This window comes from Theropithecus gelada, chromosome 11 (genome assembly GCF_003255815.1).
Source record: "Theropithecus gelada isolate Dixy chromosome 11, Tgel_1.0, whole genome shotgun sequence".
Taxonomy (NCBI): domain Eukaryota; kingdom Metazoa; phylum Chordata; class Mammalia; order Primates; family Cercopithecidae; genus Theropithecus; species Theropithecus gelada.
In genome coordinates this window covers 62,701,096-62,726,591 of record NC_037679.1, presented here as the reverse complement: position 1 = coordinate 62,726,591, position 25,496 = coordinate 62,701,096, and the positions used below count along the sequence as shown (strand labels likewise).

Here is a 25,496-nt window from a genome sequence, read left to right as displayed (position 1 = left end):
ATGGAGTCTTGCTCTGTCACCCAGGCTGGAGTGCAGTGGTGTGATCTTGGCTCACTGCAACTTCCGACTCCCAGGTTCAAGTGATTCTCCTGCCTCAGCCTTGCAAGTAGTTGGGACTACAGGCCTGCACCACCACACACAGCTAATTTTTTGTATTTTTAGTAGAGATGGGGTTTCACTGTGTTGGCCAGCCTGGTCTCAAACTCCTGATCTCAACGGATCCAGACTTAGCCTCCCAAAGTGCTGGGATTACAGGCGTGAGCCACTGAGCCCAGCCCCAATATCTGTTTTAAATTTGCTTTTGCTAACAGCCTTATGAAATAATCTCTATAGAACGGTGGGTGAAGAAACAACTATGATTAAGGGATGCTAGGGAATAATAATCGTAACATTTATTATGCACTTATTATCCCATTAAATCCTCTCTAAAAGAGGCAATATTAGATAGCATGCTTCATAAAGTCTCCATGATTAGCAGTCCTAGAGCTGAAACCTTGTCTGAGTCTGAAACCTGGGTTCTAAAACCATGCTTCTGGGTCAGGAGAACATCACTGGAGCAAACTAGATAATTCATTCATTGATTCATCTAGTCATATATTCACTCACTCATTTATTCATCCAACAACAGTGTAGTGAGTGTCTACCAGGCAGGCAGCAGGTAGAAGGTACTGGAAATAAAGATACCACAACACCTGCCTAAGAGGACCTTATGGATTAGAATAAGGCAATGCCTCTGCAATTGCAGATAAAATTTATTACAGAGTTTGCAAACTTATGGGGGTGGGATGTGTTGTGTGTGCATAGGTTTCCTTGCCAAAAACATTTGAATCGAAGCAGTGTCTACTGAGTTTAATTTTTCTATGAAAGTCAGAGCCCAAGTGGTGTTGGCAAAAAGCTACCCACATCTTTTTGGGAGATGAGGATCTGGCAGACACTGTTTCTACCATACCCACATTCTTTAGACCTTAAAGACTGCGATTGTGAGCCTTCCAGCTAACTTCCAGGATCCACAGCTCTTAGCCTGAGGGTTTTGTGTGAACCTGAGGATGGGCACTCTGCCTGGGTGCTCCCTAGACACTCTTAAGTAGCAGGGGGTGAAAAACTCTCCCCACTTGACTATGTGTATTAATTCCCTGTCGCTGCTGTAACACATTGCTACACACTTAGTGTCTTAAAACAACACAAAGTTATTGTCTTACATTTCTGAAGACAAGAAATCCAAAATCACTGTGCTAAAATCAAGGTGTTGGCAGTGTTGTGCTCCTTTTTGGAGATTCTGGGGAGAACATGTTTCCCTGCCTTTTCCAGCCTCAAGAGGCCACCCACATTCCTTGGCTCATGGCTTTTCCTTCTTCAAAGCCAGAAATTGGCGGACCAAGCCTTTCTCACATCTCGTAAGTCTGACACTCCTCTTCTGTCTCCCTTCTCCATCCTTAAGGACCCTTGTGATTAACACTGGGCCTTTCCAGATAACCCTGGATAATCTCTTATCTTAAGGTCAGCTGATTAGAAACCTTAATTCTATTTGCTACCTTAAGTTATGTTTGCCATGTCAGGTACCATATTCCCAGGTGCTAGGGATTTGGATGTGGACATTTCAGGGAGCCATTATTCTGCCCACCGCACTATGGCTCCCTCTCCCCTCAGGTGAGATGACTGAGCTGTGTGTTCTGCACCAACCCCCAGAGCTCCCCGGGGCATCAGGCTCCAGTGGTCCACAGTGGCACTTGGATTAATAATGTCCTGTTTATTTTCCTCACATTACTTCCTCACATCCTCGTGTTTCCTGGGATCACCATTCAAATAAACTAACTACTTGTTACTCGAATCTCTATCTCAAGTCTACTTCTGGACACAGCCAAAAATAAGAGAGTGAACAAGCCAGTCTCAAGTTTGTTTCTTTAATTTGGAGCAACAATCTCTGACCACCTTAGGGAATTATTTGTGAACCCCCAAAAGGAAGGGAACCATTAGAATTAGGTGGGGCCCACGGTATAATTGGAAGCCTATGGATCTATGCGGAGACCAGGATTCAGAAAGAGCCCAGAGAAAAGTTGGGCAGGCAAGGAACAGCTGGCGGTGGAATCCTAGAGCCTGGGGAGAGGGAGTCATAAAGATGGCTGGAAGCATTTCTGGGGAGTAGCTGACTGCACATGCCAGGGCTGAGAACCTCAGGAAACACTGTCTCTGTTTTCAACAACTGCATTTAACAGTTTTGTTGTCAACTTTTTGTTTTCCCTATGTAGACTTGGTTACATATGTTAAAGTGAACTAATCATAGCTTGATAAGGACTCTGTACTTCTATATTTGAGTCCTTGTGGATGAATTGCAACCTGGCTTAATAGGTAGACAAGACTGAAAACCTAACTTAGGAGTATGCGTCTTAACAATAGCTGAGTCTTGGCCAATCCCAGCGGCTGTACTCCGATCATTCATATACTGCTGAGTGTTCAAACTATGTTCAAATAAGGCAAATGCCGAGCTGTAACCAATCCAGCAGTTCTGTACCTCACTTCTGATTTCTGCACGTCATTTCCCGTTTTTTGTCTATAAATCTTCCATCACATGGCTTCACTGAGTCTCTGAATCTGCTGTGATTCTGGGGACTGCCTGATTCACGAATTGTTCGTTGCCCAATTAAACTCCTTTAAATTTAATTCTGCTGAAGTTTCTTTTTTATCACACATAACTATTCCGTGTTTTCTCCTCAAGGAGTAGTCTTTCCTGTGGACTGTCAACCCTTACAAATGTGGTGATTACAAAACTCAGACATACCTGCTGAACAGCTGGGTCCAAATAAGTTGTCATTAGCACAGGTTTCACAGGCTGTTCCACCAAACCCTTCCTGCAAAACACCCCAGGTGGTTGACATTAGACTCAAGGGGACCCATGGTACCAGGAAGGCCTTGAATTTCCAACTCAGCATTTGTTTCTCAAATATATTTTCCCTCTGTGCCTTTCCCGGAGCTTCTTCTTTCTGTTTATTTGTGTTATCATTGCATCCATTAATCCCTGTGTCATTTTGTACTAAGGGTCTGAAGCTCTGCAGGAGAAAGCTGCTGTGTCAGTCCAAAGATATAAATAGATAGCAAGTGCTAGCAGCCATATCCCGACTTCGCCCAAGGGTGAAAGGAAAATGCTTTCAGTTTTGCTTTTTTTTTTTTTTTGAGACTGAGTCTTGCTCTGTCACCCAGGCTGAAGTGCAGTGGCACGATCTCAGTTCACTGCAACCTCCGCCTTCCAGGTTCTCCTGCTTCAGCCTCCCGAGTAGCTGGGATTACAGGTGCACACCACCATACCTGGATTATTTTTGTATTTTTAGTAGAGACAGGTTTCACCACGCTGGCTAGGCTGGTGTCCAACTCCTAGCCTCAAGTGATCCACCCACCTCAGCCTCCCAAAGTACTGGGATTACAGGCATAAGCCACCTACCCGACCTCAGTTTTGTATTTCTGAAGACAGTTGAGCTCAATCCTTTTCAGAAGGATTTCCTTGTATTTAAATCCCCTAGGGCTTGAAACTTGCAAAAAGTCACCTTCATGAGATAATGAAGAAAGTCTTAAACTGATAAAAGAAAATCTTGAACTGGTAAACCTAACGGTTCACAAAGGATGCAGAGGATAGCACCATAAGGGTTGTCTGCTAATAGTGATTATTAATATTAACAATGACAGCAATTTCTATAGTCCTGTATATTGTCATACAGTATTTTCACATATATGGCCTCATTTTACTTTTTCAACGGATATTCAAAAGTTATTACATAGATATTGTTTCAAACTTTTTTTTTGGGGTGGGGGGGCAGAGTCTTGCTCTTGTCACCCAGACTGGAGTGCAATGGCACAATTTCAGCTCACTGCAACCTCCGCCTCCCGGGTTCAACTGATCCTCCTGCCTCAGCCTCCCAAGTAGCTGGGATTACAGGCGCTGGCCATCATGCCCAGCTAATTTTTGTGTTTTAAGTAGAGACGAAGTTCCACCGTGCTGGCCAGAATGGTCTCCATCTCCTGACCTCGTGATCCACCCTCCTCGGCCTCCTAAAGTGCTGGGATTCCAGGCGTGAGCCGCCACGCCCGGCCTGAAACCCATTTATGCAAGTGGATATGCTGGGACTGAGCAGTAATTGACTCTCCTAAAGGCCCCCAGGCTTTAAGTGGTCATTTTGTTGCAAATGGCACACTTTAAAAAAATTAATACTTCTACCTCTTAGGAACTTCGCTGTATATGTGTGTGTGCACGTGTGTGTGTGTGTGTGTGTGTGTTTAAGGAGGATCAACAGGTAAAAAGATGGGGAGCAGAATCCAGGAAAGGAAGAACACATTTTCGAACTTACTTGGCAGGAGCAGGTTCCATTTCCTTCCATGCCTTCAGCACAACTGCCCCTGCCATTGCAGGGTGACTCCGCTCCGCCTGGGCACTCTAGGGAATCAAACAGCTCAGATGTATTCATTCGTGACTGCACACAAGCATTCTGCAAGGATGTGCTTAAGCACCTACTAAGTGTGCTAGTTGCCAGGGATAAGAAATACTTGCAGAACCTGTTGGTGTCATCTAGGGTTTTACAGAAGAGGCAGGAGTATACACAGGTGAACCGCAATGTGGTCACGAGCTGCATTAGAAAGTATCCACTGTCTACCATTTCTTGAGCGTTTGCTATACACTTCACAATGATCTAATTAGATCATTTCTATTGCAGCCTCAGGGGTGGTTGCTATTGGTGCTGGTTAGCAGATGAAAAGAATTTCAGAGAGGTTGCATATACTCACCCAAGGTCTCACAGTTTATAAGTTGCAAAGCTGGGACTTTAAGCTCAGACCTTAGCATGACTAAGGCCAGGCCTCTTCATAGGTGTGCTAGAAAGGGTATTGAGAGAGTCCAGAGAAGGGAGGTATTGATGCTGCCTTAGGGAGTCCGAGAGACATCCCTGAAGAGGAGTTATTTAAATGGCGCTTTTGAAGGTGCAGTAGGAGTTGGCTATGCTTAAAAGGAAAGGATGTTTCAGGAAGAGGCAATAGCAGGTACAAGGTCTTGGAATTGTAAAAGGGCATAACCTGTTCTGGGAATGATAGAGTTTGGTGGGGCTGGGACTTGGGAGCTGGGTGTGAGAGTTGTGGGGGGCTGATGAGGTAAAATAGGACAGTTGGGGACAATTAATGAAGTGCCTAGTATGGTAAGCAAAGGAATTTCGATTTTATTCAGAAGCTGATTCCGAACATGCATAAATACTTCTGTGATATTCTAGACCTGAATTGGAGCTTTTATGGATATTTATTAGAGGACATTCACTAAACATTCAGTGAATACTGAGGACATTCAGGGAATACCCTAATATGTGCCAAGCATTATATTCCATGTTGGGGCAGGGGGACATTTAGCTAGAAAGCCAGATATTACAACGCCCAGAATCAAATAGAGAATTAAAAATTATGGTAAGTGACCGAAGTTTAAGGTACTATTGTGATGAGGATGAAAATAAATTCTATTTCTTTCTATACTTGCTGTTGTTCTACACTTTGAGTGCTGAGTTGACATGGATTTATTGCCAATTTGGATGAGCTCTGTTTAAATAAGAAATCTGAAACTGCAAGCACCAAGCAGAAACCATACAATGACCATGAAATGTGTCTATGTGAATGAGGTGAGATGAAATGTTATCCCACATTTAAGTTAGCAAGGTAAGTGCCTTCCACAAGACAGGAAGTTCTAGATAATTGTATTAGTCCATTCTCATGCTGCTAATAAAGACATGCCTGAGACTGGGTAATTTATAAAGGAAAGAGATTTAATGGACTCACTGTTCCACATGTCTGGGGAGGCCTCACAATTATGGCAGAAGATGAAGAAAGAGCAAAGTGACGTCTTACATGGCAGCAGGCAAGAGGGCATGTGCAGGGGAACTCCTCTTTACAAAACCATCAGATGTCGTGAGACTTATTCATGATCATGAGAACAGCATGGGAAAGGCCTGCCCCCATGATTCAATTACCTCCCACTGGGTCCCTCCCATGACACGTGAGAATTATTACAATTCAAGGTGAGATTGGGTGGGGACACAGAGCCAAGCCATATCAATAATAATAAAGGATGCATTTGTTTACAACTCATAGCAATCCCCTGAAGTTAAATCTTATTTTTAGCCATACTTTCTAGATGAGGAAACAGGCACAGAGTGGTTAAGTGACTTGGCCAAAGTCACCCAGCTGGCAAGGGGTAATGATAGACACACTTACCCTTCCTCTACTGAAGTGACCACCTTCCTGCTGTCCCTTCCCTCCCATCCCCATCCCATAAGACCTTTGCCATAAACTTTCCTGTGCCACAGCTCATTCTGCCACACATCTTCCCTGTGGCATGTGAAATCAGCATCCATGGAAAATAAAAATGCATTTGTCTTAGTTGATTCAGGCTGCTATAACAAAATGCCTTAGACTGGGTGGCTTATAAACAACAGAAGTTTATTTCTCACAGTCCTGGAGGCTGGGAAGTCCAATATCAAGGTGCTGGCAGATTCTGTGTCTGGTGAGGGCCTGTTTCCTGGTTCATAGATGGAGACTTCTCACTGTATCTTCACTTGGCGGAAGGGGCGAGGGAGCTCTCTGGGGTCTAATCCCATCCATAAGGGCTCTGTTCTTATGATCTAATCACCTCCCAAAGACTTTACCTTTTAATATAATCACATTGGGGATTAGGTATGAACATATGAATTTTGGGGAGACACAAACATTCAGACCATAGCAGCAGTTCTTGAAGAAAGAGACTAAGCAGTAAGAGAAGCAGCTCTCTGAAAGAGACCCTGGGGACTCCCTTAAGTTACTAGGCTAGTTCTTTAGAAGAAAATTCATAATGTGCAGGTACTATAGAGGTGGGAGTCATATCCATCTGTAGATGGTTTTCTGTCTGGCTCCTTCCGATTCCTTCCTGCATCCAGAATATTAGCAAACTACACAGTCTAAATTGCCCATTTTGACCTGTGGTATTTCCACAGCAGTGGCAGAGCCAGGTTCAAAACCTGGAAAGATGCTCCACTCTACTGCACCGTTTATCACTAACACCCACCATTAACAGGCAGGTATGCACCCCAGGACAACAGCTCAGGTAACAGGCACGTTTGTGGGGCAAGGGAAGGGGAAGACATACTGATGGGTAGCTAATATTCATAAGTATTCAAAAAGCAAGACATTGGTTTGGGTTGCTGTCACCAACTAGGCTAGTAGTGGCATGAAATGCGATGGTGCCATGGGAGGAGCTGGGACATTGCAGTCAGAATGTTCTGGGTTCAAATCCCAGCTAAACTCTTTGCTTGCAACCCTTTGCTTTTGGCAAAGTCCATGCCTGGCTCTGAGATTCAGTTCAGGTGTATGTGGGGACAATACTGTCTTCTAGGCAGGTTGTTGTAGGGACTGGAAATATTAGGTGCTTAATGAATGATAGTTGCTATTATTCAGAGTGGATCTTCTTGAGTTTTTGTTTTTTCAGACTGGTACTGTAACAGTTAAAACACTCAGGAAATAAATTACTGGTACTTGTTTGAATCAGACCATCTAAGATCTTGGATATTTACAAGTGAGCATACAGACTTGGTTCCTATTTCCATGATCCTACCAGTCTAGTGAGGAGAGAGTTGTGGATTAAACAGACACTCAGGTAATACTGATGCATGGACTGGGATAAGGGTTGTCAGGGGAAGAGATCTAGAGCTCTCATCACTTCACCTACTTGATCTTACTTACCAATAGTTACCAAAAATAATTTAATTCTAAACAGCCCAGTTGGTTTAGATCTGATCTCAACAGATGGCAAAAGCTAGATCATTAAGAAAGGACCCTGTTAAAGATTTTGGTCTTTGTCTTAGGAGGAGCAGCAGGAGGTGAGGATGTAGAGGAAGGGAGAGAGCTGAATCAAGCAGGGACCAGGTAAACACTTGGGAGCCAATCTGAAAACCAATGAGCCATTTGAGTTCACTCACATTGTTGAGCAAAGGGTGCTAAGAGAGCATCTTCATAAATCGTTCACCATCAAATAGTTCTTCTCCTGTTTGCTTTTTATAGGAGGCCCTTCTTGAGCTGAGATGGTGTTTTGTGAGCCAGGCCCAGCCCTGTGCAGAGCTAGGAAGGTAGTGACAGCTCCCCAACTATTTCCCTCTTTTGTTCCCTGTACCTCTCCCCAGAAATGGGGGTACAAGATGCTCTCTGGGTGACACCCGGTTTGCTTTCTGGGCTTGCTCAGAACAACACAGGTCCTCCTGCAGCCTGAGACTTATCAATCAGTGCCACCTTGCAGAAATGTCCTCCCAGGTATTTTTACATTTTCAGGCAATGTTGCCTAAATCCCAGTCTCCCAAACTCACATTCCACTGAATCTGTTCCTCCAAGCATGGAACCAACTTATCACCCCATCGTGCACTCATTCCATGTAGCCAAATAGACTATTCCACATTCTTCTAGACATGCCTTTCTCTCCATAGCATATCTGTACTTTTCCCACCTTCAAAGACCCTTTCTCTTACCTTGCCTCTGAGGCAGATTTGACTTCCATCCTCTGGGTGCCTGTTCCACTCAGCTCATTCCTATTATAACACACGTGGCAGAACATGCGGCAGAGTCATTTCTTGAGAATATAACCATGCTCTAGGCTACGCTGATCAGAGAGGAATTGGGGAGCTTCCCCAATTCCAGTTCCCAAGAGTGTGACTTTGTGTTTAGGAAGTCTGGACATTCTTTTTCCTTAAGGACAATTAATATACCTTCCTTTTAAAAAATTTAGGCAGGTGTTTCTCTAAGGGTGATTCACTGGACCAGGTGTTTGGAATCCCTTGGGAGTGGAGAACTTTTACAAAGGCAGATTTCCAAGGCCCTCCTCATTAGGTATGTGATACAGTTCGGCTGTGTCCCCACCTAAAATCTCATCTTGAATTGTAATCCTCATGTGTCAAGGGCTGGACCAGGTGGAAGTAATTGAATCATGTGGTAGTTTCCCCCATGCTGTTCTCACGATAGTGAGTGAGTCTCACGAGACTTGATGGCTTTGTAAGTGTCTGGCATTTCCCCTGCTTGCACTTACTCTGTCCTGCCACCCTGTGAAGAGGTGCCTGCTTCTCCTTTGCCTTCCACCCTGATTGTAAGTTTCCTGTGGCCTCCCCAGCAATGCAGAACTGTGAGCCAATTAAACTTCTTTCCTTTATAGATTACCCAGTCTTGGGTATTTCTTCACAGCAATGTGAGAATGGACTAATACAGTATGTGAGCCATGAACAAGCACCTCTTAGATCTCCAACTTCAGAAGCATAATTACCTTGAAATCTACTATTTTTTCATGAGACTACACTTCTCATGACTCCTTCCAGCCCATGACTGAGCATGGTAGAGATGCCAGGGCAGGCCCACTCCTTTAAGATGCAGGCTTCCTCTGCTGGGTGATTTTGGCTAGAGGACTCCTCATCAGCTTTACCAAATTTTCTTAGACCTACATATAGTCTATAGCTTTTCCAACTAACCTTCCTTGACTCCTCTCTTGTTCACAAGGGTCAGACCTGCATTGCTTTCTCCCTCTGCTTCTCCTGGCTTTCTTCTCATTTTTTTCATCACACATGTTTCTTCTAAGTAATCTCTTGTATCTCTAGCCCTGTCTGGCATCTCCCCACATGTTTCTTCTAAGTAATCTCTTGTATCTCTAGCCCTGTCTGGCATCTCCCTTTTGGAAGCCCTGGACTAACATGCCAGGACATAGAGAGCTTTTGTGCACATTATAAAAAGTCTTCCCTACCCTCACTGCTCTTGTGGATATATCCCCACAGACACTAGGCTTGGAAAGCAGATGAAACTAAAATAAATTGAAGGTGCCCCTTCCTCTTGGTATACCAGGCCCACACTAGAGTGTATGGTTTGGCAAACTGAAAATGGGCTGAATTTCAGTCCAATTTCATCCCCTTGGGCAATAAGAACCTGTTACAATTTTAGGCAAAACCCGACACTTAACACCTACCAAATAGAGATTCCCTGGTGTAAGACTCAGGAAAGTACATTTTAACAGGCGTGGCAGGTAATTCTACTACACATCAATATTTGAGAACCACTGGGTATGCTGGACAAATTTATGTAGATTGTCCTAAACAGAGAGGAAGTGAGGATTTTTATGCCTAGCAGGCTGATGGGAAGCAATGCCTATAAGTTGATGTGCCTTTGCATGGCATGGTTGTGTGGTGTATCAGCTGGACACTAGGCAATGTTTCTGGTGCTTCAGAAAGGTTCTGATGTGGATGAACTTAGTAAGAAGAAAGTTCCTGAACACTTAAATGGAACACGACTTGCTTCAGAAAAACCTGTTGCACTGGGCAGCTGGTGGAAAGCCAGTGCTATTCATAGGGAGATTTTGTACACTAACTTAAAGCCACTTTGACTAATCAGCAGTTAGGTTATTTTGGTAAAAAGGTGTAACCTCCAGTGGTTAGAGGTCAACAGGAAACTTAGCTCCTAAATTGTACCACCAAGTATGTTGCAATGAAAGAAAATTCTGTAAACTTCTTGTCCACCAGGCACTAAAATTCATATTATTTCTTCTTAAAATTCTCAAAGAGCTCCACTCTATGCCTTCAGGCCATCTGTGAATGGCAACAAAGTTCTAACACAGGGTACTCCTCAAAGTGGACACAGAACAAAGTTCAAGAATTTTTTAAAGTACAAGAATAAGAAGCACCCAACAAAGTAATATTTGCAATGTCTGATTTCAATAAAAATTTACTAGGCATAAATAATGAGGGGAAAAACCAGTTAATTGAAACCAACCCAGAGATCACTATATGATATTATTGGTAGACAAAGATTTAGAAATAGTTACTATAACTGTATTCTATATATTCAAGAAGGTAGAGAATTAAGCAAGTTAAAGAAGATATAAACAAAACGAAATTGAACTTCTACCAATGAAAATACAACATCTGAAATAAAAATACAAGATATAGAATTAACAGCAGTTTAAAGACTGAGAAATAAAAGATTAGTGAACTTAAAGACAAGCAATATTAACTATACAAAATGAAGCATGGAGAGAAAAGAGACTGAAAGATAATGAGCGGAGCATTAGTGAGTTGTGGGACAACTTCAAACATTTTAATATATGTATAACTGGAATCTCTGAAAAGGAGGAAGGGAGAAAATGTATTTGAAAAAAATGTGGTCAAAATTTCCAAATTTGATGAAAACTATAAACCCACAGATCCAAGAGCTCAAAGAATACCTAGCACAAACAATATGAAGAAAACTACACACTATAATAAAATACCTTAGAACCAGTGATAAAAAGTAAATTAAAAGCAGCCAAAGGGAAAAAGGATTTGTTGTGCTGAGAGGAACAAAGATAACAATGACAACAGATCTTGTTAGAAACAATATAAGTGAAAAGACAGTGAAACAACATCCGTAAAGTACGAAAACCAAAAAAATTTGTCGACTTAAAATTCTATATCCAACAACAATATTTTTCAAAAACAAAGGCAAAATAAGGACTTTTTCAGACATACGAAAGGCATAAGAATTCATCACTAGATATCCTGCACTACAAGAAATGTTAAAGAAAATTGGTCAGGAAGAAAGAAAATAATACCAGATATAAATCTGTATCCACATAAAAGAATTTAGAATGCTGGACATCGTCATTATGTGCTTAAATGTAAAATATATTTTTCTGATATTTTAAATCATTTAAAGGATGGTTCATTTGTTTAAGGAAAAATTGGTAACAATATAATGTGGGGCTTCTAACATATATAGAAGTAAAATACATAACAATAATAGCATCAAGGATAGGAGTGTAGAAATAGAAGTATATTGTTGTAAGAGTCTTATGCATAGAGTGGTGTAATATTACTTAAAGGTAGACTGTGTTAAGTTAAAGATTTATTCCATAAACCTTAAAGGAAACATTTAAAAAATTGCCAAAAATAAAAAGTGTAGCTAGTAAGCCAACAAAGGAGATAAAAGAGAATCATAAAAAGAATTAATTAATACAAAAGAAGACAAAGAGGGCAAAAGGAACAAAGAACAGATGGAACAAACAGAAAATAAATAGCAAGATGATGGATGTAAACCTAACATATTAAATATAAATGGTCTAAACAACCTTAATTAAAAGACATGGGCTGTCATATTAGTTGAAAGGGCAATAACTAATTATATGTTGCCTACAAGAGACCCTAACTATATGCTGCCTACAAAGTTGTATATTTTAAATATACAATTATGTTAAAGGTAAAGGGAGAAAAAAAGCACACTAACATTAGTCAAAAGAAAGCTGAAGTAGCTCATATTAATATTAGATGAAGTAGATTTCAAGTTAACATATTTTTACCAGGGATAAAGAAGTTCATTTCATAATGTTAATGGAATCAATTCATCAATAGAACATAAACCATAAATATGTATTGACCTAATAAGAGATTTTCAAAGTACATGAAACAAAAACCCATTGAACTGCAAGGAGAAAAAGGTAAATATACAGTTACAGTAGAGATTTCAGTACCTCTCTCAATAACCAATAGAACAAGTAGTCTTAAAATTATTAAGGATATTGAATCATATTTCCCATAAAAATAAAAATGAATAATTAAGTATAGAAAAGACTTGAACAGCATTATTAATCAATTTGACCTAACTGACATTTGCAGAATACTCCATCTAGCAGTGGCAGAATACACCTATTTTTCAAGAGCACATGAAACAGTTGCAAAGACAGGAGCTATTGTAGGTCATAAAACAAGTCTTAATAAATTTAAATGGATTCAAATAATATATGTGCTCTGACCACAATATAATTAAATGATAAATTTCCTTCTAAGTATGGTATTAGCTTAATCTCACAAATTTGATATCTTAATTTGCATTCACTGAATAAAAGAAACATATTTGGAAACAATAGCAGGAATGTATCTGAAAAATTATTCTATTTGGAAGTAAAATATTATACTTAAAAGTAACTGATTTCAAAGAAAAAATCAAGATGGAAATTAAAAATTATTTTGAACTGAATAAAATTGAAACACAATGTATCAACATTTATGATACGCAATTAAGGTAATGCTTAGAAGGAAATTTATTGCACTAAATAAGTACCATATGAGAAAAGAAGAAAGTTTTAAAATAATGACCCACTTACAACTTAAGGTAAAGAAGTTAGAAAAATAATAGCAAATGAAACCCAAGCAAGCACAAGATAGGAGGTATAAAGTGCAGTGGTCAATGAAATAAAAATTAGAAAAGCAATAGAGTAAATAAATGAAACCAAAAGCTGGTGAATGAAATGGATGAATTTACAGCCAGACTAATCAGAAAAAAAGAAAGATGAAAATTACCAGTCACAGAAATGAGAGAGGGGACATCATTACAAATCTTGTAGACATTAAAGGGATAATAAATGAATATTATGAACAAGTTTATGCCAATAAATTTGAGAATGTAGATAAAAATGGACAAATTTATTGAAAGTAAAAAACTAGGAAAGCTCACTCAAAGGAAATAGATAACCTCAATGTTCTTATATCCAAGAAGTTGAATTTAAAATTAAAATCCTTTACACAAAGAAAATTCCATGCCAAATGGCTTTGTTTGTGAATACTATCTCACATGTAAGGAAGAAATTATATCAGTCTTACAAAAACTCTTCTAGGTAATTGAAGAAGAGGGAATATATCTCAGTTCACTCAATATAGGGAGCATTATTATCCTGATTCCAAAACCAAATACATAACAAGAAGACTATATACCAACATCCCCAATGAGTACAGACACAAAATTTTTAAGCAACATGATAGCCACCTGACCCTAGCAATACATAAAACTGATAAATACATCATAGTCAGTGCAGTAAGGTTAAAAAATGATATAAAATGAATGCAGATTAGAAATAAATAAATAAAATTGTCTTTATTCACAGGCAACATTATTGTCTATGGAGAAAATTCCAAAGTATCTCCAGAAAGTTATTAGAACTAACACATCAATTTAGTAATTTCTCAGTATATGAGGTCAATATACAAAATCAACTCTATTTCCACAAACTAGCAATTAACAATTAGGGATTGAAATTTCAAAAACCTATTAGAAGTAGTACCAAAAGTCATGAAGAACTTAGGTGCGAATCTGATAAGAATTCTGCAAAATTTGTAAGCTGAAATTTATAGAACAGTGAAAAACAAAATAAAAGAAGCCCTAAGTAAATGGAGAGCTACACACTGTCATTATGAATAAGAGAATCAATATTTTTAGATGTCAGTTCTCCCTAAATGCATCTATAGATTTAATGAAATTCCAATTAAAATCTTAGGAGGACTTTTTTTGTTGTTAGAAATTGACAAATTGATCCTAAACTTGAATGGAAAAGCAAAGGTACTAGAATAAGCAAAATAATTTTGAAAAAGGTCAAGTTGGACTTACACTACTTCATTTTAAGGCTTACGGTAACACTATAGTAATTAAGACAGTGTGGTATTCGTGGAAGGATAGACATGTAGATCAGTGGAACAGAATAGAGAGTCCAGAAATAGACTTGTACATAGACAATCAATTAATTTTTTACAATGGTCCAAAGGCAATTTGATGAGGAGAGGATCATCTTTTCAAGAAATGTTGCTGGAGTTTTTCAAATTATCTATATGCAAAGAAATGAATCTTGATCCATACTTTGAACAATATACAAGAACTAACTTGGAATAGATGATAGACCTAAATGTAAAGCTTAAAACTACAAAGTTTTGAGAGGGAAATATAGAAAAAAATCTTTGTGATATAAGGTTGGTCAAAGATTTCTAGATACGATACAAGAAGCAGTATCTATAAAAGCATGATACATTTAAACCTCATCAAAATTAAGAATGTTTTCTCTTCAAAAGGCAATGTTACGAGACTTGAAAGACAAGACACAGACTGGGAAGAAGTATTTACAAAGCACACATCTAATATCTTAAATACTTAAAGAACTCTCAAAACTCAATAATAAGAAAACAAACAACCCGAAAAATATATGAATAGCAAATAAGCACGTGAAAAATGCAAATTAAAATGGGTTACAATGCAAGTCCACTATACATCCATTAGAATGGCTAAAAAAATCTGATTATAGCAATCGCCAGCAAGGATGCCAAACACCTGGAATCCTCATACATTGCTGATAGAAATGAAAAATAATGTAGATACTTTGGAAAACAGTTTGGCAGTTTCTAATACAGTTGAACATATTTTTACTCTACAATCCAGGACAACCACTCCCAGGTATTTACCCAAATGAAATGAAAACTTACATTCACCCCAAAACCTGTGTGTGAATGTCCATAGTGGCTTTATTTTTAATTGCCCCAAACTGGAAACAAACCCAGATGTCTTTCAGTTAGTGAATAGCTTAACAAACTGGGTCTAGCCACAGAATGGAGTACGGTAAAGGATTATAAAGGAATGAAACTTGGTACAGGTAATGACATGGATGAATCTGATATTCATTGTGCCAAGTGAAATAAACGAGACTCAAAAAGGTACATACTGGGTACACACTGAATGATTCCAATTATATGACGGAAAGGTAAAATTATAGGCACAGAAAAGAGGTTAGTATTTTCCAGGGATTGCGAGTTGAGGGAGGGCTCGACAACACAGAATTTGGGGGGATATGCAACTGTTTCCTATCTTAATTATGGTGGTTGCCACACAACTCTTCAGGTTTGTCAAAGCTTGAATAGCTGTATACTTAAAAGGTTGAGTTTTACTGTATGTAAATTATGATAATAAATTTTAAAAAATCCATTAGCACTGATCATGTGTCTCAAAGACCGGTGTGGAAAAGGCGATTAATGTCCAAAAAATGATTGATTAAATTCCACTTCTATTTAGACCTTATAAACATCCTTTTCTATAGTTTGTTCTTACTGGAAAGGAAAACAGATTCAGATACTAGATTCGTAATTGTCTATTTTTAAACACATGGTAAGTTATATAATTGCCTGCTTTCAATCGAGAAATCTTTTATTTGAATGTTTTAATATAGTTGCAAGAAAATAAATGTTCGGGAGGCAGTTCTTCAGGTTCAAATAGCCATCTAGCAAAGCATTGCTGATCACCTTCCAGAAGCCAGATCTTGGTCTACAAGGGTTTCTTTTTCTTTTCTTTTTGAGACGGAGTCTTGCTCTGTCACTCAGGCTGGAGTGCAGTGACGTGATCTTGGCTCACTGCAACTTCCGCCTCCCGGGTTTCAGCAATTCTGGTGCCTCAGCCTCCTGAGTAGCTTGGATTACAGACACCTACCACCCACCACCTTGCCCTGCTAATTTTTGTATTTTTTGTAGATCTGAAATTTCACCATGTTGGCCAGGCTGATCTCAAACTCCTGACCTCAAGAGATCTGCTCTCCTTGGCCTCCCAAAGTGCTGGGATTACTGGCTCAAGCCACCTCGCCCGGCCCCTTTAAAGGTTTCTTGACTCCTTTTTTTTTTTTCCTTTTTGTGCTGCCCTTGCTTTATTGTTGTTGCTGTTATTTTAGCAATCTAGCCCCTGGGTAGCATGCCAAGCACATGACGTGTACTATCTCAGTATTTAATCCTCACAATAGCCTTATGAAGTTGTTGTTATCACCATTTTATCTAAGAGGAAACTGAAGCCTAGCAAGGTTTGGTAACAAGGTCACAGCCACTAGGATCAGAGATAATGATTCCCATTCAGCTCTGGCTTGTAATTTTGCTTCTCTGTATGGACTACTTATAATATTTTGCATAGCTTTTACATTCATTTAATTGACTCATTCAACATTTGTTGAATGTTTACTATGATCTTCAAAACTGGCAATAATTTCTCTTTGTGTTTTCACAAGAAAGTGAAATAAAATTTAGCCAGGACAGGAAAGAGTATGCCTGTCTCTTGCTGTGGTCAGAAAGAGGCTGGTGGGGCCGACTTTAGTGCTTATTTCTGAAGAAGTGCCCTAATACATCCTCCTCTTTGAAACAAGTGCTCTGCCATCCATCCACAGTTCTTCAGGTGTCTGCCTGTAGCTGTGCAAAGGGTGAAGGCATATTCTGGCTGGAAATTGCTATCTCCTGGGGACTTTCTTGAGCCACAACATCAAATATTCTGCAACGGATGTGAGGTTTTCTCTATAGGAGGTGCTTCACCCTGGCCCAGCCTTCTTGCCTTGCAGCTTGTGACCCCATGGATGAAAGGCCAAGGTGAATACTTATTGATATGGCCTGAAAGTTTGTGTCTCCCTAAATTCATATGTTGAAGCCCGTAACCTCCAATGAGATAGTATTTGCAGGTGGGGCCTTTGGGAGGTATTTAGGTTCAGATGAAACCATCAGGGTGGAGTCTCTGTGATGGGATCAGTATCCTTATAAAAAGAAGGAAAACTGGAGCACTAGAGTGCCCTCTCCCTCTCTTTCTCTCACTCAACAAACATCTGTTGTTTCAGCCACTCAGTCTATAGTATTTTGTTGTAGCAAACTGTAGCTGAGTAAGAGACCACCTTCCTTACACTCCTCAAAGACAGGCCTTTGCTGTGGCCTGAGACATCAGCGTGATCCACTGGGTCCATCCATAGAAAGGCAGACAATCATGAGAATAAAAAAATACACATATGGAACCATAAGCTACACAAAGAAATGAGATGTACAGAAATGTCCTTACCGAAGTGCTGAAACTATGTAGGGAATTAGTTATCAGCTCAATGAGAGAATTTATTGAACATGTACTATTGCCAACCCCTTTTCATGTATGTTCTCATTCTCACAACTAAATGAGGAAGGTATCATCATCATCTTCATCACTCAGATTTTAGGTAAGAATACTGAAGTGAGGTAATTTGCCCAAGATTACATGGTCATTAAGAGTTGGAAGTGGCATTGCAATCAGGCCTAACTGAAGAATTTGAGTCCTTAAGCCTGAAGGCAGAGTATAACAGGCCAGCACTTTAGAATATAAAATCAAGTCAATAAACACTCCCTGAAATAAAGAGGGCCACTGATGATTGGAGAAACACAAAAGACAGAAAAGGTAGCCAATATGCTCTGGAGGCTGACCATCTACCAGGCACATCCTAAGTACTTTCCACATACTAGCTCACCTAATCCTCAGTGCAATCTTTGGAAGGTAGGTGTGTTAGCATCATCATTTCTATTTTATAGATGAGGAAGACAGTACCAAAGAATAGGGTTACCAGGTGAAATATAGGATACCAAGTTAGATTTAAATTTCAGATAGGCAATGAATATTGTTTTAGCATAAGTACATTCCAAATATTGTTTGCAGATTCATTGTTTATCTGAAATTCAAATAGAACTGGGTGCCCTGTATTATTATTTGCTAAATCTGGCAATGCTGCAGAGGGAGTAAGTCTCAGAACTGAAATAGAATAAAGCTGGGAATGGAAGCCAGGAAATCTGACTCTGGAGTCTGCGATCTTACTGTAAAACCATGCTGCCTCTCAGAAGGGAGCTCAGGTGTCATGGAACCAACCCCAGGCAGAGCAGGCACCCAGCTAATGGTGGAAGCAAGAATTCCAGGGGTGGGCTAGTTAGAGGAAGGCTACTTTCCTAGAAGTTGAGCCTGCAACAGAACCAGGTATTTTGGAAAGCAGGAGAGAGTAATGAGTTAGAACTGGGGTCTGCAGTGAGACAGTCCCTGTTTGCTGGTGTGGCTCCACACTTATTAGCTGGTTCTCTTTGGGCAGGCTGCAAAACTCCTCAAAGTCCCAGTGTCCTCACCTGGGCTCACAGGTACAATTGCTTTTCCTCCTCTGCTCCCATGTCAATTTTCCTCATTAGTCTGTGAGCTCCTTGGGGATAGGGACCTATTATACATGTGATTAGGGGTCGGGCCTATTATATATCTGATTGTGTGCAGCATATAGTAGGTGCTTAATAAATGCTTGATTTTTATGAGCTGGCCAATGCTGGAAGGAACTTGGAAGAAAAGGTAGCAGGAATGTGGGGGTATGAAGAATCCTCATTTTATGGCCTAGATAGACTGTTTTAACAATTTATGAAGATAGTTCATTTGGTTATGAAATAAAAATTTTAAGGAAACAGTGCAATTTATTTCCTGCTTTTCAAATCATTTTCTATCATCTCAGGCCCCCGTTAGAAAAAGCTATGGTAAAATTGACATTCCTAGCAATGATGCTTTAAAGAGCTATTATAGAATTTGCTACAAGGGCACGTTTCCGATGCATTGTGAGGCTCAAGAAGCTGATAAGACTATTCTAGGTCATTATCACATTTCCTCGGGTCACCATAACTCTGGTGGTTTCTTGCATCCTGACTTTCCTAATGCAGGAGGCTTTACCATTATAAGCCGTCAGCAAATCAACAGCTGGTCTGTTTCTTTAAAGGAAGATAATACACTTCCTGCCCCACAAGAGACCAGGGACTTCTCTGTAACTTTATCTCCTAAGAAACTCTAGAGGTGCCTATTCCACGTCACCACCTTTGTTTAAAAGCTTGGTGCACAGTGCTAGGCAGAAAATCCATCCCAGTCTTCCATTTAAAGCTCTTGTTGGATTTGTCTGCCTGGGAAACTGAAGTGAAATATGTTCTTTAACTGAACTCAGCATTATTTGTCACTCAAAGCAAAAAAGGAAACGCCTAAAAGGATGGTTTCAAATCCCTGTGGTCTATTATTTGTAACCTGGATAGTGAATGGCAAGAAATATGCAGTGAGAAAGAAAAAGAGGCCTAGAAATGCAAATAACATGATATAAAAAATAAATTTAGAAAATTCGATGACATTGACTTAAAAAAGAAAAATCAAGACTATTTCTTTTTGAAATAATCAGATTGTTTTGTCCACAATTGAGTTTGGGTGTAACTCCTTTGCACATGCTCGTTTTCCATTACTTTGAGTTGTTACACAAATCCATTACCATTCGTGGCAGAATAAAAAAAAAGTAGGATGTTCAAATTAAAAAATCGATTTCATCCCAAATAGAATATCGGCTGTTCAGACATGATTAAGTTCCAAAGCAGAAACGTATTTTTGTGAGGAAAGATCTCCATGTGCACATTTGGTAAAGTAGTGTAATTTTTAATTAGGGAGAAGCAGGTTACATCCAGGTAGAAACACCTTCCTTATTTTTTTTCACCAAGTGAGAATTCATGCTTTGTTCTTAATTTTAGAAGATGATGGACACAATTTTTTTCATTGTGTTTCTTTACATTCTCCAAGTTCTCAGCATTGACCATAGGGTGATTTCCCAATTTGAGTAAGATATAGTTTTGAAATAACCCAGAAGTGTTGCATATGAATGTATTTGTCAGTGCATTAAAAAGGAAGTGGATGTTCCATTTGCTTTGGAAACAAGGCCATTCTGGAGCTTGGGAATGTGCTTCCTCAGAAAGAAGGATAGACCCATGTCAGCAACTCTGAAATGGCCTTATCCTTACGGAAATGTAAAGTGATAGTCAAGGTCTTGCTTGTCATCACCACAAAATGTGAGAGGTAAAATATACTGCCGAGTAGAGGATTTATCTTTTTCCCTAGCCAAAGGAAGGAAGCCTTTCGAGACATCTAGTGTGTTTGGAAGATGAAGATAAAGGGGAGTACCGTTTTGCCCCAGTGAAACGACAGTAGAAATAATGTCCAGGCCCCAGTTTTCATGTTTTGCTGCTCTGGCTTTAAGACCTGTCTGAAGGGAATGTTTGAGCATTCAAAGAATGCTTTTGGACTCTTTTTTTTTTTTTTTTGAGATAGGGTCTCACTCTGTCACCCAGGCTGGAGTACAGTGGCATGATCTTGGCTCACTGCAACCTCTGCCTCTCGAGCAATTCTCTAGCCTCAGCCTCCCGAGTAGCTAGGATTACAGGCGCATGCCACCATGCCCAGGTACCCTTTTAGATTCTTTTGATTGTAGATGTGAACCTTCCCACATTTGCCTGCACATAGCACAGTATGATGGCATAAACCTGCTAAAAGATCTTGAATCCTCTTTGCCTACTCATGCTCTAAGAGTTACCCTCTGTTAAAAAAGGATTTAGAGAAGGAGTGTCATTTTATTCATCTTTCATTATCAGAGGTCAATTTTGACTGTGAGTCACTGATTCATTTACTCATTAAACATTTATAAAGGTCCTTCTTTTTGTCATAGACTTTGCCAAGTCTTATCGCCTAGGTTAATGTTTTAAAATCTCAACTACAGTTTTGTAAAGTAGGACTTTTAGCTCCCATTTGACAGATGAGGAGAATGAGGAGTAGGCAGAAAGTCACTTGCCCCAACCAGTAAGTGGTGGAAAGAAGTTCTAGCTGCTGGCCCAGTGTTCTTTTGCCCTCCTGGCTGTTTTCTGTCATTCATTATGTTGGACATGCTGACTTTTGTTCTGCATCTTGGACAAGGCCATTCCTTGTTTTCAATGTGTCTGATTAATAACTTAGCATCAGATTTGTTTTTATGGGTTAGAAAGAGAAAAGCAAATCTAAACATTCTTTCTATTGTATCAAAATGTCTATAAGACCTAGACATGATCATGACCACATTTGGCACAAAAAAAGTTCTTAAAATCTGGAAGTCTGAGTTAATTGCTTTAAAAGACACCTGATTCTTATTTGCTAAACTCTTAGAAATATGCTGTGCCAACATGCTGAGGTAAAACTGAGTATAGACGAGTTAACAGAGAGAAGCGGCAGGATCTCTTTTTTTTTTTTTTCTTTCTTTCTTTTTTTTTTTTTTTTTGAGACAGAGTCTCGCTCTGTCGCCCAGGCTGGAGTGCAGTGGCGCGATCTCCGCTCACTGCAAGTTCCGCCTCCCAGGTTCACGCCATTCTCTAGCCTCAGCCTCCTGAGTAGCTGGGACTACAGGCGCCTGCCAACATGCCCGGCTAATTTTTTGTATTTTTAGTAGAGATGGGGTTTCACCGTGTTAGCCAGGATGGTCTTGATCTCCTGACCTCGTGATCCACCCGCCTCGGCCTCCCAAAGTGCTGGGATTACAGGCGTGAGCCTCCACGCCTGGCCATTGGCAGGATCTCTTGAACCCCAAACTTTGACCTTTCCAGGGCAAGAAGTCTAATCCAGGCATTTCCTGGGAAGGCAGAAAGGACCTGCCAATCAAAAAATACATTACCAACACATTTTGAGGCTCTCCTTTTTGAACAGGTTTGCTCTAGGCAGTAGGACAGAGCAGAAAGAGGTAGGCTTTGGTGCCAGGCAGCTTTGAACTTGAACTTGCTTTATCACTTACCAGTCCAAAGGAAACTGGCAAAAGATAATTTTAAAATCTGATTTCTCACAGGCAAAATGGGGATAAAAATGTCTAACTCAAAGATTTTTTAAAAAAATTACATCAGGTAATATAGGCTGAGTACCTCTGTGGTACCTAATGTCAGCAATATTGAGTAAATAGAAGCATTTATTCATTTAATTGTTAGTTAAAAACACAAACAAACAAAAAACCCAAAAGACATTATACATACAGTATGGATTCAACTATTTACAAGTTATACGGGAAAAAAAGCCAAGACTGAAACATGCCAAAATATTTAAGGTTTCCTATATGTGACAGAATATAAACTGATATTTTTTCTTTCTTTATACCTTTCTAAACTTTATAAGCTGTATATAATTTGCTTGTATTACTTTAATCAGAACAAAAACAAAGCAAAAGAGAACTAATCTCTCCTTTTATGTGGATCCTAAGGAGATGTTGTCATTACATCTAAAAAGATGGGGAATGAACTGCAAATTCATAAATTAAAATACCTAATTTTTTCCTACCAAAAAAAGAAGACCTGACATAATTTCCACAGGTAGCAAGGACTCAGTCACTATTGGAGTGTTAGTATCTATACTAAGGATAAAAGTTCAATTTCAGCTATCAAATGCTATGCTTGATCGAAAAAGTCTAACAATACCATTGATTCAGACTTTGCTAGTAGTTTTTCCTACAGTAAAACCTGGTCAGAATTAATTTTTATGTATATGTGTATCTGCATATCTACACAATTAACTTTACACTGTTTCTTTACCCTGATGTGTCTTAAGTCTACCATTTTAAAGTTTGATATTCCATCCTAAGACAAATTTTTAGAATATGTAATAATTATTTTGGTTGCCAAACAATAACTACAGTCTTCGAGACATTGCAACAAAACTTCTTCTTAAAGAAAATTGTATTTGGGGGTCATAATAGCCCCGGTTTTAACTTCCTTTCTTTTGCAAATATCTTTTAAAATAAAAATGGATATCCTTTCAATTGTCCCTTTTTCTGGCTTACAGAGGAATTTTCTTAAAGAGAGATCTCTATCAGCAGTAAAGTAGATTGCTTTGTGAAAGCTAACAGGGCAAGAAAGATTTTCTACGTGTAGACTAACAGAAATTTCTACAAATGGATGTTAATATTCTTCTTTTTATTGGGCTTCCTTCATCTCAATTTTCTATGAAATGAGATACAAAGAAGCAAGTCTCAAAGTCCAACCGTTGTGCCACTTACCTATACAGTCTGGGCCCCAGTGGCCAGGACAACACCGAGGTTGGAGATAGTCCTTCCTACAAATATGGCGGCATCCGGGGAGAGACAGAGAGTAGGTTCTGACCTCAAAGGTGTACCTTGGAGGTAAACAGAGGACATTAGACCACGATAAGAGCAATGCAGTTACTCAGGTGGTAGAACTGCCTTAGCTTTCAATTTAGGTCTTAATACTTACCTACCGTTAAAAATATCTAGATGGAACACATTTGGCTTTCTAGGTAGCAAAAAATTTAATTATGATTATTCTTAATTGTGAGAAATGGACGAAAAAATCAGAGAACAATGAACATACAGGGGAAATATCTAAAGTGCTATCAGAAGTGAAGTTAGTAGATGAAATAAATATTAAGGCCTAGGCATATGCTAGAGGTGTGCTTAAAACTTATCACTGAGTGTCCTAGCAGTCAGTGCAGGAAGGGAGAGATCATGAGTTACAAAATGCACAGCATGTGTGGATTTAAAGCAAACCCATTGCTCAGGCTTAGCATACTTATTGGAGACACTGCAGATGAAGAAATGCCTGTGGCAGAGGCAGTATAATGCAGCAAGGAACATTTCACACAATATCCTAGTAGGAGATAAAATGATGAGTTCCTTAGAAGAGTTTCTAGTGCTGGCTGAGATACAGTTCTGGAATAACAATTCTATGGAGGTTAAACACCATTGTCTATTTAAAGAGATCTTTGTGGGCATGGCTTATTCTAGGATTAGACTTAGTGTATCTAGAGACAATCCTTCATAAATGTTGTTTTCTTTCCATTTCTTTCAACTGGGCTGCTGTTAAGAATAACGTGATGATAAATTCAAGGTTGTCCTCCCCAACCCATCGTTGAAATATAACTGATTAACAGCACAGTCGCATACTTTATGAACAGTCAAGTTGGGGATAGAGTTGACTTTTTTTGAATGGTTGAGAATAGTGGCAGGGACACCTCTTCATGAACATGGGCAGAAGGAGAGTCCAAGGGCAGAACCACATATCCCTTCAGGAACTAATTTTGAAAGAATACAAGTGGCCAATAGATATATAAAAAAGTGGTCAACATCACTAAACACCAAAGAAAAGCAAATCAAAACCACAATGAGATACATCCACATAGCTACGAGGATGATTATTATAAAAAGCACACAAACCAAAGGCAACAAGTGTTGGCAAGGATGTGGAAAAAAGGGAACACCTACCTGTACACTGTCAGCAAAAATGTAAATTGGTATAACTGCTATAGAAAAAAGTATGGAGGATCAATGAATCCAGGAGTTGGGTTTTTGAAAAGATCAACAAAATTGACAGACCACTAGCAAGACTAATAAAGAAGAAAAGAGAGAAGAATCAAATCGACGCAATTAAAAATGATAAAGGGGATATCACCACCGACCCCACAGAAATACAAACTACCATCAGAGAATACTATAAACACCTCTACGCAAATAAACTGGAAAATCTAGAAGAAATGGATAATTTCCTGGACACTTACACTCTTCCAAGACTAAACCAGGAAGAAGTTGAATCCCTGAATAGACCAATAGCAGGCTCTGAAATTGAGGCAACAATTAATAGCCTACCAACCAAAAAAAGTCCAGGACCAGATGGATTCACAGCTGAATTCTACCAGAGGTACAAGGAGGAGTTGGTACCATTCCTTCTGAAACTATTCCAATCAATAGAAAAAGAGGGAATCCTCCCTAACTCATTTTTTGAGGCCAACATCATCCTGATACCAAAGCCTGGCAGAGATACAACAAAAAAAGAGAATTTTAGACCAATATCCCTGATGAACATCGATGCAAAAATCCTCAATAAAATACTGGCAAACCGGATTCAGCAACACATCAAAAAGCTTATCCACCATGATCAAGTGGGCTTCATCCCTGGGATGCAAGGCTGGTTCAACATTCGCAAATCAATAAACATAATCCAGCATATAAACAGAACCAAAGACAAGAACTACATGATTATTTCAATAGATGCAGAAAAGGCTTTTGACAAAATTCAACAGCCCTTCATGCTAAAAAC

At 39.4% G+C, this 25,496-nt stretch overlaps 1 protein-coding gene across 1 annotated transcript in view; it reads right to left on the bottom strand.

Annotated features, from left to right (window-relative positions):
* Window positions 1–25,496, bottom strand: part of STAB2 (stabilin 2) — a 170,639-nt gene that overhangs the window by 137,244 nt on the left and 7,899 nt on the right. The window contains exons 3-5 of the mRNA XM_025402059.1: window positions 23,444–23,559; window positions 4,335–4,420; window positions 2,777–2,846 (exon numbers count right to left, since the gene is read on the bottom strand). Of these exons, the coding sequence (XP_025257844.1) occupies window positions 2,777–2,846; window positions 4,335–4,420; window positions 23,444–23,559 (272 nt within the window). The remainder of the gene's footprint in view (window positions 1–2,776; window positions 2,847–4,334; window positions 4,421–23,443; window positions 23,560–25,496) is intronic.